The following is an 18502-nucleotide window of genomic DNA, read 5'->3' as shown; positions in this document are numbered from 1 at the left end:
AACTATCTGGATTACATCTTGATCTAGGAATGATGTGCTTCCTACCAATCTTATTTAGACCTTTTGTGAACACAGATATATGTAGAAATACACATGAAAATTATGTAGGTTATATTTAGTGTGTTTTTATATAAACATGAAACAACATAACTGTTCAGTTTTTCTGAATTATTATTCTAGGATCAAGACAACCTTTAATCCAACAATCTCAGCCTCCACCTTATTCATCACCTAGAGATGTTCCCCCAGACATATTGTTAGATTCTCCAGAAAGAAAGCAAAAGAAACAAAAGAAAATGAAGTTAGGCAAGGATGAAAAAGACCAGACTGAAAAAGCTGCAATGTATGATATCATTAGTTCTCCTTCCAAGGACTCCACTAAGCTTACATTAAGACTCTCTCGTGTAAGATCTTCGGATATGGACCAGCAGGATGATATGCTTTCTGGTTTGGAAAACAGCAGTGTGTCAGAGGGTGATATTCCTTTTAATGTGCAGTACCCAGGACAGACTTCTAAAACACCCGTTACTCCACAGGATGTTAACCGCCCACTAAACGCTGCTCAGTGTTTGCCGCAGCACGAACAGACAGCTTTCCTTCAGGCACAACAAGTGCCTGTTTTACAACAGAACACTTCAGTTGCTGCAAAACAACCTCAAACTCCTGTGGTACAGACACAGCAACAGGTTTCGCAACAAGGAACTATAACGTCATATGATGAAGTAGAATTGGATGCATTGGCTGAAATTGAGCGGATAGAACGTGAATCAGCTATTGAAAGGGAGCGATTTTCAAAAGAAGTGCAAGATAAAGGTAAAAGGATTGTGCGTGTGTATACACTATATATATAATATAAATATATATATATGTGCATATAAAACCCATATATATATATATAAAAAAACCTCCTGTCATTGTCACATAGTTCAATTCTGTTTACTCAGTGTAGGTTCTTCTGTGACATTCATCTCCATTCCTCTCCAACAATGAACTGTAATCTCTCATATATGCATATTTTTGATATCTGATGTTCTTTATTTGGGGTCTTAATGGATAGAAAGTGAAGTTCTTATGTTTCAAAATTCTTTTTAAGCTACTCTTATTTTGAACCATGAGACTGAATGAAGAACAATTGACGTTGTGTATAATTCCTAAAATCCCAGCAGTACTTTGGTAGTTGAATTATTAATTAACTATCCATGTTGCCTAATTTAAGAAAATACAGGAAAACTCTTTTATCCCATTTCTATTCATATCCCCGTTTGAACCTAATGTGAAGGAGGTGTTAGATCTATTCTTTTAAAGGCAGTGTAATGATTGGGTAATATATACTACTATGTTGTCTCCAATGTTTGTTCAACTGGATATTCATTATTATGTAGGCATTACAAGCTTTAGAGAACTACCATATATCTATATGGTCTCTAGCAGAGAACCAGATGAGCCTCTGAAATGTTTTCTTTTCACTTCAGTAGCTGTACTGGTTGTCTTAACTGATTTCATTGAATATATCCTCTTTGGGTTGTTTTGTTTTGTTTTGTTTTTTCTGTTGTTAACTGGTTTGAAGGTCTTAGGCTTCAGAAATCTCAAAAGTAGATGCAAAGATGTAAATCTGGAAGATAAGATGTATTTTATAGATTAGATAGTGATAGGTTAACATAAGTATTTTTCAAAAGCTTCCTCTGCACTTTGTTTAACTTCTGAGAAAAAATCTTTTATAGTATAATGCTAATTTATTAGATACTCCCAAGAAAAATCTTGCAGAGTAAAAAACCGTGCAAATTCTGATTTTGGAAGTTCATAGGTGAAAATGGCCAATTTTGGACATACTTGCATGGACACAACTGAATTTACATACAGTTGAGTCTTTAACCAGCAGAGAGAGCACAAATTTTCTCCCCGTTCAAAGATTTTTCTTCTGTTTTTAAAGATGCTGAGGGGGGGTGAGGAGAGGAGAGAGAGAGAGTTTATGTGTGTGTGTGTTTGTAAATGTGGTTGTTGCAATTAATTACTAAAAGGTTTAACTTCTTAGATATTTCTTATTCATTAACTAAATCAAGTCTTTTTAGGAAACATTGTTTGTGAATATATGGAGAAAATGTGTGCTCACATCAAAAGAGATCTCTACGGTCTTTAATTTTAATTTAGTGAAATGGGGAATTTGTTACTTTGCTTAAATCTCTTCTACTAATTTTAAATTTATTGATGGAGAGCTTGTGGTTTGTCTCCTAATACTTCAAAAGCTACTTTTATATCCACACACTTCAAGTAGAAACTCCAGCACGTTTTAGCTGAGAAACGTCTGGAAAAATGCACTGTATTTTTGGTGGTGCACAGCAGCCTTCACACTTAAAGCAAGACTAAAGCACACTTTCTCTTTTGTTCTGGCTTTCAGGAAATGTTGAGCATTAGTTGTAAAGTTTATTTACCATAATTACATAGCCACAGGCAGACTCTGATTTCTTTCTTTTGGGGAAAGGAGTGATTTTTATAGAATGTGATTTCACCCCTTCACCACTGCTCAGTAACCATCTTTCCAAATAAGGATTCCAACATTATGCTTCCCTTCTACCTGCATCCTCTGGCAGGTCTCAGTTCTTCCTGAGTTCCTGCAATTGCTGTGAATTAGGTGCAAGAGTTGCTGCCTTATATTGGGACAAATGATCACCATTTATTCACTGGTGGTAAGTTCTCCCTATGCTAGACAGCAGCTCTTTTCACTTTGGCTGCTGAGGTTTCAGCCATGAATGAATAGTATTGAGTAGACGGATTTTTAGCAGTCTTGGGACAGACTTCCTGAAAAGCTCTTACTTTGGAAAAATATGGTTCTTATTTTTTGGTAATGCTTTTGCCGTTGCTTGTAAGTTTGTACTATGTCTAAAAGTTGACACACTCTGGGATTGTTCTACTTATAGCTGTTTGGTTTGGTGTGACTGCAGGAGGAAGCTTCCTCTGTTGTTCCTATGGGAATATGTCTGTTAGAAATATATCCAATAACTCCTAAATATGTCATTCATTTTTGCAACGCTGCTTACTGTATTTATGCAAAAGCCTGGCGTTTGTGCATTTTAGTACATATACTGTATCTTTAGATCACATTATGTCAAAAAAATAGTCTGATTGTAGCAAGTACTCGGTCTAATTAGAACAGCAATGCATAGTGCTAGCTGAAGCTTTACAATAACAAGCGTCCCTCTAGAGACCTTACTCAAGATGCTAGCACATGCTAAAATCTGCATGAAAGCATCTTTGCTGCTTTTGTAATCAAGGCGTGGGAATACATATTACAGTCGCACTACACTTTCTGTGTAGGCACACGTTGTTGTCTTCCATAAATTACTTTGAGTAGCATTGTACTGGCAAGTTTTGGTAGAAGATTAGTGGTCCCTTCTGTCCTTTTTTTTATTCTCTATAGTACTATGCCTCATCAAAGGTTTCAGATGCTTTCTTTTTAACAGTAAGGCTTGGTTGCATATGACATGTTCTTCCTGAGACTTGGAACCAGTAGTGTCGTGGAACTGTTTATTCCAGAGGAGAGGCAGAGATTTTTTTGGGAGCTGTTCTTGCTAAAAATTATACAACTGCTACACTTGTCTAAGGCAATGCTAAGGTCTTTTTTATTTAATGCTGAGGTCCTTTTATAATGTTTGGTACAGGTGGGAAATGGGGATTGGAGCCCTTTGGTAATTATAGCACTTTCTGTAATAAATCATTAATTCTAACAAAACTGTTAAAATATTTATCTTCCACCAAAGTCTCTCAAAGCGGGAGACAGTCTCTGTTTCAGAGGTGGAACTAACACAGGGTGTTGCAGAAATGCCTTCTTCTTTGAAAAGCCGCATATCTTTCTGGAACCTGATTGTCATGCTTTTGCTTTCTGAAAAAGGAATTCTTAGTGCAAAAATCACTAATGTAAAATCTGGTATATTTGACCTAGTGCACGTCAGATTTGCATAAGGAGTGGTTTTATAATATAGACCTTTTGCCTCATATCTGAGTACTTTTCAGAGCTCTGTTTTTATAATTCTATCCTTTTAGTCTATTTGGATCTCGGATTATACGGTCTTTTCATCATGATAGAGTTTGAAAAATTTGTTTTTGTCCTTGTCCTCTGTGTGGAAGGACAAGAGTCCATCTCCTCTTCCTACTTTTTCCATCAAGGAAGTCTCTCTGTATTGATTAATTTTGCAAGTAATTTGTCTGTATCTGTTAATGAAAGAAATAGTTGGGAGATTTGGGAGATCAAGGCACTTGGCAGCAGAAGTTACATTCTAATACATCTATTATTTTTAATAGCCTCAGAACAAACAAATCAATCCATGGTACATGACATACCTCCGGTCTTCAGTTCCCATTGCCCCCCCCCCACAATGGCCTCTATATCCTTATCAGATACAAGTTGTCAATCAATAGGAGATCATATCTTCTCTTTTGAAAGGATGTGTAGTATTACAGATAGATCTGGCTATTATTTATCAGGACTCAGATTATCTGAGTTGGAAAAAAAGTGATTCGGCAGGGCTGATACAGAAAGGGATTATCTTTTTCCACAACGATCAACAACAAGTGGACCATCCTCTGCTTAGGTGCATTGTGATATTTTGATGATATAATTTCTTTAAAAAGGTAATGAAGCTTCACACACACTTTCTTCTCTTCTAATCACTGTCAGTAGCACATTTCCTACTTGGTGCTGTTGAATACTTTTGAAACAAGTAGACGTCCATATTCTGAACCTATTTTGTTCACTTAACTGGAGTTGTGCTTTGTTCACATTCTGAAGCTGACTGCTCCAAGAAAGTACAGAAAATCCTGTTGAGTTTTAGAAAATTATGTCCCAGGAATTTCTGTTCTTCTCAGGAATCTTTTTTTCCTTGGGTGGGAAGGGGGATGTTGAGGGAGAAATTTCATTTTGGTGACGTCAGTTCTTTGCATTAACTCATGCTTTGCCACTCTTCAGATACAAGTGGGTTATTTTTGTGTGTAGTCAAGTAGTTCAAAGCTAGTCATTCACGTTCAGTTTAAACCTTTCCTAGAACATTACATTAAGTTCTTCTTTTTCTTCAAGATTTAGACCTGCTACTGAATGAATTTTCAGGTTCAGGGTTTATGCCTCAAGATATTTCATGTTTTTCTAAAAACCCCAAATACTGTGAATCAAAAATATTTAAAATATTAACGTTAAAAGGAGCTCTCAGTCTTCTAGGAATGGGAAAAGGAAAGAAAACCTTGAAAATTACTTGAAAAAACAGAAAGTAACTCATCTTTTTTCAGACACTCTTTTTCAAATTGCTTTAGTTTTTTATTTTATTCAGATTTGCTAAATTTTAGTTTGAGCTCTTCCATACATAGTATTCTGTGTTCACTCTTAGATTTTAGGCTACTTCAAAGACGCTTTTACATAATGCACCTGTCTTAACAGATTAAGGAATTCTACTTTTACTTGTAAAAGGCACTGTTCTCTGGAGTTTGTGAGAAGAGTAATGAAATCATTAATCACTAACCATTTCATTGGGAGGCTAATATTTTTTTTGAAACTTAAAAGCATTAGAACCATTTTTTAAATGAGACAAATCTACTCGTATCTGTGTTTTTTCCCTTATATATTTTACCTCTGAGGATCCATTTTACCCACTTCTTTGGAATCTTACTGTGGATTCTTTGAATTGGGAAGAAGTGAAGCTGTAATAACTTTATTTCCAAAAATTGGGTCAGTTAGGGGGCATTTGGATGCCTGCTGTGGGCCCTTCTTTTTTAGTTCGTTCCAAGCCCATAGCAGCAGAGACACACATCCCAAGAGTGTGAATCTGCCGGAGCAAAACTCTCAAAACTACAGTTGTAGGTAAGTAACCTTTTTCTCTTACCTTTTAAGTTCTTATCCAGCTCCTCTCCTTTTCTCCCCATTACCCATCTCCCCCCAAAAGTTCCCCAAAGAGAAAACTAACAGAAGAACGATATTAAGAATGAATAGTTTGTTTATGTCTAATTTTATGTAGCTGATTAAAGAAATGACAGAATGTGTAATTATAACCAGTATATTAGCATTCATTTCCAAAAATATGTTATAAGGGTTTTATTTCCTTAAAAATGGAGCTACAAGTGTAGTCATTTGTATAGTAATCTTGCAGAAGATTACAGTCACTAATACCAGAAGGTGAAGACAAAATAAGACAGTGTAAAATATAAATGATTGTGTCTCTATAAAATATAAATGATGTGGTGTAGTAGGACAATGTGAAAATTAGGTATCATGTAATTTGTATATACAAGCTTTCATTAGGTCTGCATTTCACAGTGTGACATAATGGATGAAACTGGCACCTCATACAGCTTTCCTAAGAAAAACCAGCTTTGCAACCTCCAGTTCCTATAGATGAGAGGGTTTTTTGTGTATGTGTTTTAAGAAAAGTTAGAGGAAGAAACTCCTTTTCTATCTAGAGAAATTGCAATGAAGTGTTGCAATGTTTCCATCTATCTAGGAAAAATTACTTTCTTTTATGTTTTTTATAAAGAGTAAAATACTGATTGAAAAACACATTTAAAACAAAAAGCAGAGGCTTTTTTTTTAAGGCGTTTACTTTATTTTGGTGCTCTTGTGTAACATGAAATCAAATTCCCCTGTTTATCCCAGATTGTGCTTTACATAGGGTAGGACAGAAACCTGCTCTTGTAAGCAGGTGTAGAAAATAACTAAAACGTAGCAGTTTGGTAAGAAGTCTATTGGTTTTTTTTATCTGTAACGTAAACTAAAATTAAAAAATTAAATATAACTTGCATGTAGCGTATGCCCTTGATTCTACCTGTTAGATGGATGGGAGGATCTATAATCCTACTTACCCAGGAATGACTTTATTTTGTGCTGGGAAACAAAATATAATTTCTCTATAATGGATTTAAATCTTGATAAAGAAATGGCATGTATAATTAATAAACCTTATTAAGAGTTTAAGCCCAGCATTTCTATAGTTCATAGTCACTAAGTTCACTCTGACATCAACCTAAGAAGACACAGACTTTTTTTCATTATTATGCAGTACAAATATTACTGGATCTAGTTAATTGAAGATATTTTTGAGTGCAAGGTATGATGTCAGAATAAAATCAACATCTGGAAGGGAGATTTCAAAGTCGTATATTTCTAAAGTTTGCTGGTTATACAAATGAATAAAATAATTGGATATGTTAATCTGTAAGTGATACATAAAATAAGTAGTTAATTCATTAAGTCTACTGTTAGTGTGTTGCATTTTTCTTGTGAAATTAGGTGCTGCATTGTGTATTTCAAATTAACTGTACGTCAGGTTTTGCTCAGATATTTTAACAATTGAGTTTACGAAACTATAATTCTTCACAAAGCAATCACATGGATAAAACCCAGCATTTGTGTTAGAAAAATCTATCTCATAAATAAATTAAAATAATATTGTTTGTAAAAGCAAGATTAAATTCAGAGAGGTTAAGTTACAGCTTCCAATCTCTAAACAAGTGTAGATGCTTGATTATACTCTTCTGTAGTTCAGTTCTTGTTATTTTCTAGTGTAATATTTCCTTTGCATTACTATACTTGACAGGGAATAATGAGTTACCAGACATCCTTAAGTAGCAAAATTCCTAAGATCATTTTTCATTCTCCAGTTATGGTGATTACGTTATTATAACATTTAAGAAAACAAGCAAAACTTCACCAAAAAGAAGATTCTGAAGTCTGCCACACCCTAAGGCATGTCAGAGACTCCTGTAGTCTTTTTGTGTTTTGTCCTGAATGAGTTTGGACATCCCTCCTGATGGGCTTTCCTTTTTGCACAGTGACCAGAAGTTCGATAAAGTCTTTTAATGGATTGCTAAAGATTAGCAGCTGATTCTGAGAGATTCTCAGAAGTCCCTTCCTCTGGACTGCAGCAGCTGGAAGCCCTCCAGTCTCTGCTTCGGAGACTTTGAAATTACATTCTTTTCTATAAAGCTTCCTCTACTAGGTTCATGACTGTACTTTCTTAGTTTCTTCTGTAAGGGAGCAAGCAGTGAGAATAAAATTTCTGACCTGAGTCTCTCCTTCAAGGGGAGGAGCTAGTACTGTGGGAATTTCTTCAACTGACGGGAAGAGTTCTCTTTGGTTGTTCCTTGTTTATTCCTTGTTTATTCCTTGTTTATTGGAATATGGCTGGGGGGTGGGGGGTCCGATGAGAGCAAACTCTCACAGTCAGTAATGTTCATGAAGGAGTAGAAAGATAAGAATGGATATTTGCCCTCACTCCATTGATAGGTCATCCATCAGTACCATTAAAGTAATTTTAAACCTTCCTTGTACCCAGATTAGATTGATTGGTTTAGATTCTTGTGGGCTGCAGGACACTGTTGGTTGGGGGGACAGGGCGCTTGGACAACTTTGAAGAAATCTGTGAAAAATAACTAAGAAGAAAACAGTTGACAGTAAACACAGATTTGTTATTTAGACATACAGTTATGTGTTACCTGTTGAAAATTCCTAATCTTGACTCTTAGCTTAAATAAGATAAGCTTGTAATTGGCCTCTAGCTGACTTGTCTCTGATGTTGTTAAAAAATGGAAGGTTTGACAATAAGTCATAACTGCTTAGGACTGGTATATTTGGTTTAAATTTATTCATTGCTGATATAAACAATTCAAATAAGTGGTATTTCAAATGAGTGGAGGCATATCCCAGTAATCTCTGAAGAGTGTTAGAGCTTTAAAATATAAAACTCTTAATTGTTACTCTTTAAAAAAAGAAAATTTGTGCTGGAGTCTATCGGAATGGTTCATCCAGAACTCAGCATTGGAATATCATTCTTCTTTGTGGTTCTGAAGAGGAGTACATTCACATTTAACCGTCTTGGATATGAAGTCTCCAATTGAATCCCTTACAAGGTGTAAATGGAGAAGTGATAATTTATCTGTTGTGTCTTTGAGATCATTCAAAATCTTTCAGAAATCTCTGGATTTGAGAGTCTACCAAACAGTATTAATAAAGTGGAGTGTTACCATTTTGCTAAAATGAAGCTTAGCAACCATGCACATGGTTATTATTTAGACCTTAGATATTTACAAAAGGCCAATTTCAGTTTGCTAGGACAAGCAGTTCTAGAAGTTTTTAGGCTATCATCCTGTTATATTCATTTGTTGAAAGAGTTTAATCTGGGACTTAAGGCAATCATCAGGTTTGCAAGCAGTAACATGGGAGTCTTCAGCACTAATGGTGTTCTGGCTGCTGCTTTGGAAAGATGTCAGGTTAAATGGAAGAATGGAGATACTTCTTTAATACAGGTCCCTTCACCCGGCTGCTGTCCCTAACACTTGCTCAGCTTCCAAGCATATCCGCTTCAGGATGGATATTCTTCAAATCATGATTGACTCGCAGTTTCAGCAGAAATGTATTTGAAGGTATCTGTGGTTATTCCAGTGCAATGTTTGTTTGCACAAAGGTTCAACAGTAATTAATGAATTTCTAAATCTGAAAGTACTCGTCATTTTGACACACAGATATTTCCAAAGATGAAGGCCACAACCTATCTCCAGGAATACTGTTCGTAAGAGGACAGGTGAGAGATAACAGCTTGGAAATCCACTTAATCTTTTTTCCATTTAAAACTTGTGGTTCCTGTAATGTTTTGTTTCTTGCACCACAGTGACCCTTTTAATTTGACATAAAATCTCTGCTATTTTTTAGAATAAGGTAGCTTATGTTCTTGCTTTGAGTACCAAGGTACTGCCTTTTGGTGAGCATGTTGCAATGTAAAGAGAACATCCATGTGGATTTGCCAAGCCAAAAGGATGTCTACATAAGAGAATAACTGGGATCAGACTATGCTCTGAACTGTCATAGATTTGTTCAAGGAATTGAACAAAATGTAGATATATTTCGGATGTATCTACATTCTTGCGGGGGGGAAGGAGTGAATAATGTTTCTAAAAAGAAAAGAATCTGAAAACAACAAACTTGGATATCTGATCTCTGATATAGTCAGAAAGCTCTTCTGTGACTTCCTACATATTCCTTTTATTATGAAAACCGTTACAAAGAATGAAGCAAAAAGATCCTGATCACACTTTATTGGTCTCAGGTCTCAAGAGCTTGTCAGCCTACACGTTCAGAACTGTGGCAAGCTTTGAATCTAGGTCTGCAGGATTTGAAAGAAAACCATTTGTCTGATATTTTGGCAAAGTCCTAGATCCTGATAGTAAAAAGAAATTCTACTATCTATGGGATGAAGTGGATGAAGCTTGGATACTGATGCCTTGAAGGATACGAAATATATTTGAATGGATATTGTAAAAATTCCTAAGTTCATCTGTTCGTCAAAACCCTAAGGGATCTTAGGACTCATGTCTTAATAAAGTAGGTGTATGCAGACTTGCATATATTTGATTGTAAAAGAGAAGATATGAAGACATCTGTTTTCAGAGGGTAATTACTCTCTCCTCACCTCTCTGATTCTCTATTATTATTCTCAGATAGTTCAAAGTGAGTTCAAGATTTTATAAAGCCCTTGAAGCCCAATGGTGTATTTCAGCTTTCAGATTTCTGCAGCTGTCGTGGCAATTTAAAAAGTTTTTGTGCTCATTCAATGGAGTTTTTTTCATTATGCTCAATGAAGATAGTGGTACTATATACTTATCCTACCTTTTATGCCCTAGTTCAACCTGATATTTTCATATACTTGGGCCAGCTTTTTTGTCCTAGATCCAGAAATCTCATAGAGGCAAAACAGTAATGATCAAGTCTAGTTCTGAGGATCGCCGTCAAGATGCACTGGAAATATGAAGAAATCTGTGAGTAATCTGTAACTCTGTCTGCAATCACCTTGCCGTTTAGGAAAAGAAAACTTTGAAGGTGTCCCTTTCTTCTCAGATAAGATGTCAACAGATTGTGATTATAATAACTTACTAAAACATCAGTATTCAGTTGTCAAGAGAAATTAAGAAGGTGCATCAGAAAAGCTCTGTATTTATAGGGAATATGTATGCCAAGTTGTGATGTGATCATCTACTTACCTGTTCTCAACTTACAATTTGATGTTTTGGATGATGAAGAACAACAGCATTTTGAGCCTGGTCAGTTACAGAAGTTCAAGCGAGAAAATTGGTTCTACTTGAATTGTTTTGGTTGTTTAATCTTGGAGCCTTCAGCATGAGGGCTCTGAAAGGTGAGTTTTGGTTGATCCAGCTACAGCTGTTTAAGGCGTCATAGCTCCTGGCCATCTGCCTTGCTCTTATAGTAGGCGTAGCAGAGGGAAACGTTTGCTTGGCTCTTAACTGACTTGTTCAGCTTGGTAGGTTAATGCAAACCATCTTCACTAGTGTCTTAAGGTGATGCATTGGAGAATGAAATGCGCTTGTGGAAATATGAATGTATGTTCCTTTCTGCTACAGGTGATAACCTCGGTTAAAAGAACGGGGCAGATAACTGATAACAGTAATGTCTTAAAGGCTACTGTTAGATCCACCATCAGAGCTTTACAGGACTTCTTCAGTGTGGCTGACATTTCTGGGTTAAAATGAAAAAGCTGACCGACTTTTTCTTAAGAACACAAGTTTCTTAATTTGTGTTTCAAAATTTAAAGAGTTTTAATTGAGAAATAAGATAATGATGTGTGTGGATGTATGTGTATTAATGTATATGGGGTTTTTTTAAAAAATCAAATTTGAAACCTATTAGTCTGAAAGCCTCTATTTCATGACCATTCTTAAGACATGCCATGAAGCTCAGTGAGGTCAAAGCCCTCTTAGTCACAGGGAGAAAAAGATTTTTTGTCACTGCATGAAGGTGTCAAAAAAATATATTCGTTTTAATCAGTAGTGTTGGGAAATTAATCTATATGAGTTCTCATATGAATCCAACAGTTGCTGTAGTACAGAAAAAGCAAAAATCTCCATGCTAAAAAGCTGCACCTTTGATTTGGCAAATTTATTTTACTTCACATGTCTATCATAAAGTTAGCAGGCATTCCTATAGGTGTTTGTTGAACTTTGAAAAGTTCCTGATTTGCAGTTGACTAGTTTCTGCATGGAGTTTATTGTATCTGTCTTTACTGTCTTCTGGCCATTAAATGTTGTTCATAATTTTGGAGTTTTAGGAAGTTAGAGATGTACAAATAGATTTAAGAATGTAAATGATGGGGAAAAAAGCCTGTTCATGTCGCTGGAATTGACCATGTTACTACTTGTTATTGTGTTCTAATGTTAATTTTGGAGATGATTCTTCAAAGTTTTATTTTTTCTAAATAAGAATCTTATACAAATACAGAATAAATTAGAGGTCATATGTTATAATTCTGGTTTACAATTTGAGAGGGTGGTGGTTTTTTTTTCCTTGGAGTTTATTTCCTTATTCCTTGATTGCATCCTCCTCACCATTCATTCTCCTGCTCCCAAAAAGAGAGCTGGCTCATTGCATCTGGTATCACAGATCTAGGCACCACAAATCTAGGCAGAAAATAAGTTATTTTTCTTATATTGCATTTGTGGTCTAGACATTTTGACAATAGATCTACAACAGAATTTCCAACCTATGTTTAGTCATTCCTTAGACTTAAAGTCATATTCCCTGATTACAGAGAAAATCATGGGGTTTTTGACAAATTATGCAATGGTAGTTGAGAAATGAGAATATAAGCCTTAGCGTAGTTAGGGCTTTTGGTTTTCATGGCAGAAATTAATTTTACTTTAGAGTACCATGTTGATAATATAAATAGATTGTAGTTTAGATGAGTAGAACATATTATTTTTGATACTTCCATGTGCTTCTCATTTCTATGAATTCTACCAAATTACAGGGTGTATGGTTGGCTCACTTTATTTTTCTGTATTCTTCTGTTAATGTTTTTTTAGTATAAACTGAAAGGCTTATTGCAGAGTCAAGCTCTTGACACCACATAAAATTATCACTGAACTTTTATTTCATCCATGAAAAGCATTATGGTTGCAAAGGGAAAATACTCAAGCTTTTAAGTCTGTAGTGCCCCCCCGCCTAATATATATGTGTTATGGTATAGACTCCAACTCTTGGTGTACTGCTTAGCTTCAGAGAGAAGCATGGAGTGTTGGAGTTATTTTAATAATTTTTGTTCATTGTTTGTGTGTTCCCTGGCTAAAATATGTGTGAAGTCCAACTGATACACTGAACCAAATAGGGAGAACGTCTGTTTTAATCATTGCAGATCCTTGCTTAGTTCATGTATAATGAAGCAGGCTGAATCTGCAGAAGAGAATCTTTTATAGTAGTATTCCTCAACAAGCAGTTGTGGAGGTGCACCTTAACTTTGTCTTTGCAGATTATTGCTTCAAGCGTAATTTATTAGTTTGGGGGTTTTTAAACCTTTTTTTGGTCTGCATGTATTGTAGCTGCTTTATTAGATGGTTCTCTTGGGAATTATACAGGGACTTTGATTTCATATGTTTTGAGGGTGGGTTTTTTTAATTATTAATTGGCATCTGTGGTAGTCTGACAATGAATGATAGTCTGAATACATTAAAAAGTATTAGCTAGAGAAGTTCTATTCTTGCTTTTAAATTCAATGGATTTTATTGTGTGTGCACATACATGCTGAGGAGGATTAATTTGTGGGAGTGGAGGGGAATGGAACATTCTTGCTTGGACATTTATCAGTCTCTATATATAATCTGTGATTTTTCTCTTTTTAACTTGCAGATAAACCTCTGAAGAAGCGAAAACAAGAAAACAAACCACAGGAGGCTGGAGGTGCTACTGGAGGAAATAGATCAGCTTCTCAGGAGACAGGTTCTGCAGGAAATGGGGCGAGGCCAGCGTTGATGGTTAGTATTGATCTGCAGCAAGCAGGAAGAGTGGACTCTCAGGCAACAGTAACTCAGGATTTGGACACCATCAAAAAACCTGAAGAAATTAAGCAGTATAACGACGGGTTTGTGTGTGTTCCCCAAGAAGACACTGTTGGAGTTCTTAAATTTAAACCTGAAAACCACCCTGAGATTTTTAGGAAAAAGTCAGACTTTGAGGCTCAAAAGACGGATATCCAGCAAAATGAAAACAGACAAATGGAATTTCAGCAAAATGAGAGCAGACGGTTGGAAAGTAAACACGAGAACAAACAGTTAGAAGCTAAACATGAAAGCAAGCATGAAAGCAGACAAATGGAAGTGAAACAAAATGAGAACAGACAGACAGAATCAAAACAAAACGAGAGCAAGCAAATGGAGATGAAACAAAATGAGGGAAAACAAAATAATGGCAAACAGGAAATAAGGCAGAGGCCCGAAACGCCAAAACAGAAGAGTGAAGGCAGGCCCGAAACGCCAAAACAGAAGAGTGAAGGCAGGCCCGAAACGCCAAAACAGAAGAGTGAAGGCAGGCCTGAAACGCCAAAACACAGACATGATAATAGGAGGGACTCCAGTAAACCATTGTCAGATAAGAAAATTGAGATATCTAGGCATAAACTAGATGTGAAATCTGATCCTTCAAGGGTAAAACCTGAAAGTAGATCTGATCCAACAAAACAAAGGCCTGATGGGCGTTCAGTTTCTGATACACCAAGGCGTGACCATGATAGCCTTAAACAAAGATCTGAGGACAGGGGGGAGTCAGAGAGATACAGAGGAGATCCATCCAAGATTAGAAGGCCTGAATATTTGAGATCCTCAAACAAAAATGAATATGATTCTAAGCATGGTATTAAATCTGATGGTTCAAAACCTGAGAAATTTGAAAGGAAATATAGGCATGAGTCTGGTGAATCAAGGGAAAGGTTTTCTTCTGGGGATCAGAAATCAAGACCTGATAGCCCTCGTATTAAACAGGAAGGTAAAGGAGATTCTAGTAAATCAAGACCTGATAAACCTGGTTTTAAATCACCCAACAGCAAGGATGAACGAAGGACAGATGGTAATAAGAGTAAAGTAGATAGTAATAAAGCACATGCTGACAATAAAGCAGAGTTTCCCAGTTACTTGTTGGGGGCAAGATCTGGCGCATTGAAACATTTTGTCATTCCAAAAATCAAGCGTGATAAAGATGGCAATGTTACTCAGGAGTCAAGGAAAACTGAATTTAGAGGTGAACAGAAGGACAAAGTAGAGAAGATTGGGCTAGTTGAAGATCTAAATAAAGGAGCTAAGCCTGTAGTTGTCCTTCAAAAGCTTTCTTTGGATGATGTACAGAAATTTATTAAGGATAGAGAAGATAAATCAAGGGGCTCTTGTTTTAAACCTAATAAGAACAAGTCATCTAAATCTAATAAAGGTAAGATTATTTTAATATTAATTGCATTATATCTTTTACATTCCTGTTTTTTAGATTTGCTACTTCTGTGGTTAGAAATGAAACACAAACATTTGATAGTTAGTTTATGTGCTTGCTTATATGGTGATTTTGGGGACAAAGTGAAACTCATCTATGGACTTGTCATTTTTGGAAATCTTGCTACAATGTACCTGAAATGATTCTTATACTCTAGTGCAAGTATCTAATGTGGGAACACTTAAAGGGTCATAAGCTATTTCAGCTACATTAGTAATTTCTCCAGTGAAATGTAACTGCTGTATGTATGATTTAAACTGGTTAAATATATCTGTATAAGGGACTGGTACTACTGTAACTAAATCAGCGTAGCTGGAGTGGTGGGAAATACTATGTATACAAGCCTTAAGATTCTCTTATGTTTTTAATTGGAACTGAAATGTGGTTTTCCAAGGCATGTTTTGACATGATGCAATACGAATGCACTGACAAAGTCCCATCTGCCTCTTTTACACTATAAATACAGCTCTGTTGGGGAGCCTCCACACTTGAGGCTGTGTGACAATAAGCTTACAAAAAGATTCTGCCTTTAGGAGAGAGAATTCAGACATCATTGTTTTTAGGGTCCATTGTATGCAGAAAGAGGAAAGGAACTGGTAAACAATTGGCTGGCATTTTCAAATGAGTAATAATAGGGACAAGAAAAAATTCAGAATAGTTTGTAGGTTTGATATTTGGTTGATTATCTCTTCTGCAGATTTAACACTTGTTTAATAAAATTGCTTTTCTTCTTAGTGCTCTAATTTTGGCTTCTTTGGTTTCAGAGCGAAGTAGATCATGTCACATTGTGAAATTGATGTTACTAACTGGTTAGGCTTCATTTCTCTTTTATTGCTTAGCATTTAAAGCATTTAAATTTCTTACATAGTTATGTTTATAGAGTTGTCATGTCTCAAAATAGACAAAACGTGGCAGGATTGAGGATTTCAGCTCTATGCAGGATGATTTATGAATGCAGTTCCGGGTATATCATGAATTCAAGATTAAAATGTTTTCTTACGTAGTTGATCTGGTAAGAAATGGTGTAGAAATCATCTTTGTGAATGTGTAACTACGTTTATGTGCACGTGTACAGAGGTGATATCTGTAGAATGAATTTATTGTGCTACATCTGTTCTCTATCTACTAACCTGTTTGTATTAACTTTTGAAGACTTAATAATTCAGGTTGTGTATTACTTATTTGTAAAATATTAGCCTCCTTGTTAAATATTTCCTCTTTATCCTGGAAATATGAACATTTCCCCTGTCCTTTTTTGAGGTTCAAAACAGGCAAAATTTCCCTTTTTAATAATAGATATCTAGAGTTAGACATAAAATTATGACATCTTTGTTTAATCAGTGACATCAGTTTAGTCTAAAGATTTCAAATGAAACCTTTATGTTTTTGGTAGAGAATACTGATGGAACTCAGCTCTAGTTTCAGTAGGATAGATTTTGAATTCACACATTTCTGTGTGCAGAAAATCAGTAATTTTTAGAGTCCTTGGAGCCATATACGGTGCATGTGTGCCTTCTAAAATGTTTCTGAAGTCCTTTTTTTGTAGTCTGTGTGTCTGTGGTTGTTTATACAGAATGTTTTAGTAATGTGTAAACGTTTTAATGACTCTTTTCTGATTGGCATGAGTCTAGTAGCTGTATCACACATGAACAACGCATTAATTTTGAAGTCAGGTTTATAATTTTTCTGCAATGTTTTTGTGTATTTTTTGTTTTCTGAAGTCATGTATTTCTGACGTACTTTCAAATAACTTGGGAAATATTTCCCAGGGAAAGAAAATGTTTGAATCTGATATCAGTCTTTTTGCTGTCGTATTCAGAATAAGGTTCTTGCAACGATTCTAGAAATAGGTTTCATGGAAAGAATAATATTGTAACTATATTTCTCTTACAAATCAAGTTTTGAGTGTTCAGCCAGGCAGATTTTGGAGAAGGTGTCTTTGAACTTCAGATTTTTCATGTGTGTTTTTAGTTTTACTTTTTTTTTGCTCAACTTCCTGGTAACTTACTTCCTAGGATTTATTATACTAAATAACTAGGTGAACTCCAATGTTTGAAAAGGTTCATAATTTATAAAGGTATTTTTTCATAAGCCAAAATCTCTTTGTCAACAACTGATTGATATTCATGCCCTTGCCACAATGTCCTCACTCCACTTGAGAGAAATAGTGTTCACTGTTTTACTCTGTGCCATTTTTAGTTATAAACATTTTAATACACTAGGAAATGTAATTTTCATAAACATTCTTTATTTAGTTCATCCTATATTTCTTAACAGATTGTTACAAATCTTTTCTACTGTTGGGTTATCATCATTATTCCACTTCTCACATCCCTCTTATTCCATGTAGCTTAGTATATTTTGCTTTATCTTTCCTTATTTTACTTCCTTCTATTTCTTATCCTTTGTTTTTGCTTTCTCATCCATCCCTCCCCCAAGAAAATTTCTTCTCCTGGCTTTGTCACATACATCATCATTGCTGTGATTTATCTGAAATCCAGTTTAAAATAGGATTGGTTGAGCTAGTTCAAAACACCATTTAGGTGGTCATTCTGTCTTAAGGGACTAATGCCCATTCATTATAAAACTCAGTAAAATTGACTTGTTTTAAGCTAAAATTAATGCTTTGCAAACTGGAAGTCTATATAACTTTTTACATTGTTTCAGTAAATTTTAAATTTGAAAATCGAAAATCATACCTTTATTGTGCATGTGGATCTTTTTGCATTGTACTTTTGGATCTTTTGCATTGCAAAAAGACAAAGTAACATTTTAATGAAATTTTATAGACAGGTTTGAAATTTTGTTAAGTTATTATTTGAATGGGAGGGATAGCTGTAGTACGCGACTGTTAATATTGAATGATCCCAACAGTCCCTTTTGGCATTTACAAGGAGGAGGCGACTTTTTTCTCTCTCTTCTGACCTTTGAGCATTTTTCTGAAAGGTTCACTCTAGCTCAGAGGGAAGGTACGGAAATTTTTTTCATAGTATTTTTGTTAAGGGGTCTTATGGTGAAATTTGTGGCCTCTTTGGTCTGGGTCAGAATGAATCGTAACTCTTTTTTCTTCTGGTTTAAATATCTGTGACTGCCTTTTATCCTGGTTTTAATGCAAATGTATGTTGTTGGGGGATCCATGAAACTTTTCCCTTCGAGTTTCTGCCTGCAATGAGGAGGTCATGTTTGCTATTCTTTCTTTTCAGAGCTTCAGCG

General features: G+C 35.5%; 1 protein-coding gene across 9 annotated transcripts in view; it reads left to right on the top strand.

Annotated features, from left to right (window-relative positions):
• NIPBL (NIPBL cohesin loading factor) overlaps positions 1-18502 on the top strand; it is a 160318-nt gene that overhangs the window by 84647 nt on the left and 57169 nt on the right. For 4 of the 9 annotated variants that reach the window (XM_075137828.1, XM_075137830.1, XM_075137829.1 and 1 more), the window contains 2 exons: positions 181-813; positions 13664-15232. In XM_075137828.1, coding sequence (XP_074993929.1) covers positions 181-813; positions 13664-15232 — 2202 coding nt within the window. Of the gene's footprint in view, positions 1-180; positions 814-10607; positions 10786-10967; positions 11160-13663; positions 15233-18502 lie in introns of those variants that run through there. The other 5 variants (XM_075137836.1, XM_075137835.1, XM_075137832.1 and 2 more) reach the window with 4 other exon arrangements.

The sequence above is a fragment of the Calonectris borealis genome, chromosome Z (assembly GCF_964195595.1).
Source record: "Calonectris borealis chromosome Z, bCalBor7.hap1.2, whole genome shotgun sequence".
NCBI lineage: Eukaryota > Metazoa > Chordata > Aves > Procellariiformes > Procellariidae > Calonectris > Calonectris borealis.
This window is presented reverse-complemented; position numbering and strand designations above follow the sequence as displayed.